The following is a 1,795-nucleotide window of genomic DNA, read 5'->3' as shown; positions in this document are numbered from 1 at the left end:
CACAACCGAAAACCCGCTTTCAAATTACCTCGTTGCGGATTCGGCGACACCAGTCTACACGGTGACAACGGTTGACGATGACTTGAAGACTCCCACTGCTTGCAGACAGGCCAACTGTCACAGCCATACAACAAAACCACCACGTCCCTTGAGATTCATGGATGTACCGCTTTGACCCCGCATGTATCTCAAATTAGCAAACGCAACCCGAACCTTGCAGATTCGTGCATTGACCTCATGTACAACACACTACAGTCGGAACTGGCACAACTTTCAAGATCCGTGAAAAGCTTCGCGACTTCGGGTGCCTCTATTTGGATTGTAAGTGGCCTGTTCAGTGAGTGAATGCGCAGAAGCACAACCTTACATTTTATGGGCGAACAGCGCATCCCCGAGGGTGGAATGACTCGGGTCAGTTCATGCAAAAATACCTGTGCCTTCTTCTCCACTCCGAAAACTAGAACTGTGTCGTCTGTATATTCCAGGTCGAAAGGGTTTTGGTCTGTAGCCATTTGAAGGTTTTAAAGACCTTTCAGCGTTTGTCTCATTGGTCCGTTCACTACCAAATTAAATAGAAATAGGAAAGTGAATAAACACTCATTTGCAAGCTAATTTGTTTTTTTGTTTTTGAGAGACTCACCTGGAACCCAGCTGAATCTCTCGTTTGGGATGTATCCAGGCAACTGAATGTGCTGCATTAGGCCGCCTCATGCTTGAGTCACCACGATACTCGACATATCGCGATGCATGATGAGCCTCCCCCCCCCAAAAAAAAAGGTCGAAACCGGTCGTGGGCTGTCGGTGGTTTTTCAGCAACCTTATGAGTAGTATATTACAAAGATATAGGGAAGCTTCACACACGGAACTTTCTTAAAAACTCCAGCTCGATCGGCCGCAGTGTTAATGCCACTTTCACGAACAAAGCAGCACTGTCCGGACCTCCGTCACCTTGCTGCCACCTTGGTCCATATGATCAGGCCAACTCACATCTTTTCGGATCCTCTACACATGCAGGATTGCAGCTTCCAAGACGCCTAAATGAGTAAACAACTAATCATATGCGACCTGGCAAGGACAACAAAATATCCTGACTACCTATTCAACTCATTATCTTCCACTTAACTCATATACCTTGTCATATTACTTGGATTTTAGGACATGCAATTTCTTGCTGGTTGTGTGGGTGGGGCTCGAACCTGTGTCCTCGATTTTACTGGACAAATGGTCTACCTCCGGCATGGTTATTTATCACGCAACTGCGCCAGGGTTCTACAATAACTCACCAAACCTTCGTCTTAAGGACTCCATCATCCATATCCGTCAGTACTATTGGCGAATTCTTCAGTAGACCAGACGTTGAGATGACCGGGATACTCGAATGGCTTTGATTCGAATTGATCCAGAGAATGGGGAATCCAGGCTCACATGAGTGAAGTGAGTGAATGAATGTGGATCGAACTCGAGTACATCATCATCAGAGATGGCAAAACCAGCGTTCAAAATGATGCTTCTCTGCCGTACAACCACAAAGTTCACCTAGAGTGAAAGAAAGAGCACACTGTCCCCGCAGCTCGGCGCGGCCCTCGATTTCCAGGTCACCGGAGGCACCCGTTCATACCCAACGCCCTGATTCAGTTAACCCCCATGCTAAAAACTCAAAGGACTGTTCATTTATTTTGTTAGTCTAACCGAACAGGATTTCAGCCAAAAAACGCTCATTACAAATTAAATATCAAGAAAATATACCGCGACAACTGAAAAATGAGTAGGCCTCTGTGCAATATATATATATATA

General features: G+C 45.8%; 1 protein-coding gene across 1 annotated transcript in view; it reads left to right on the top strand.

Moving 5' to 3' along the window:
- Nucleotides 1-237: 237 nt before the first annotated feature.
- Nucleotides 238-1,795, top strand: part of T265_01052 (hypothetical protein) — a gene marked incomplete at both ends in the record, with an annotated part of 65,486 nt that continues 63,928 nt past the window's right edge. Inside the window, one exon of the mRNA XM_009164995.1 lies at nucleotides 238-321. Coding sequence (XP_009163259.1) covers nucleotides 238-321 — 84 coding nt within the window. The remainder of the gene's footprint in view (nucleotides 322-1,795) is intronic.

Source organism: Opisthorchis viverrini, assembly GCF_000715545.1.
Source record: "Opisthorchis viverrini unplaced genomic scaffold opera_v5_11, whole genome shotgun sequence".
Lineage (NCBI taxonomy): Eukaryota > Metazoa > Platyhelminthes > Trematoda > Opisthorchiida > Opisthorchiidae > Opisthorchis > Opisthorchis viverrini.
The sequence above is the reverse complement of the archived record's forward strand: the minus strand, read 5'-3'. Positions and strand labels throughout refer to the sequence as shown.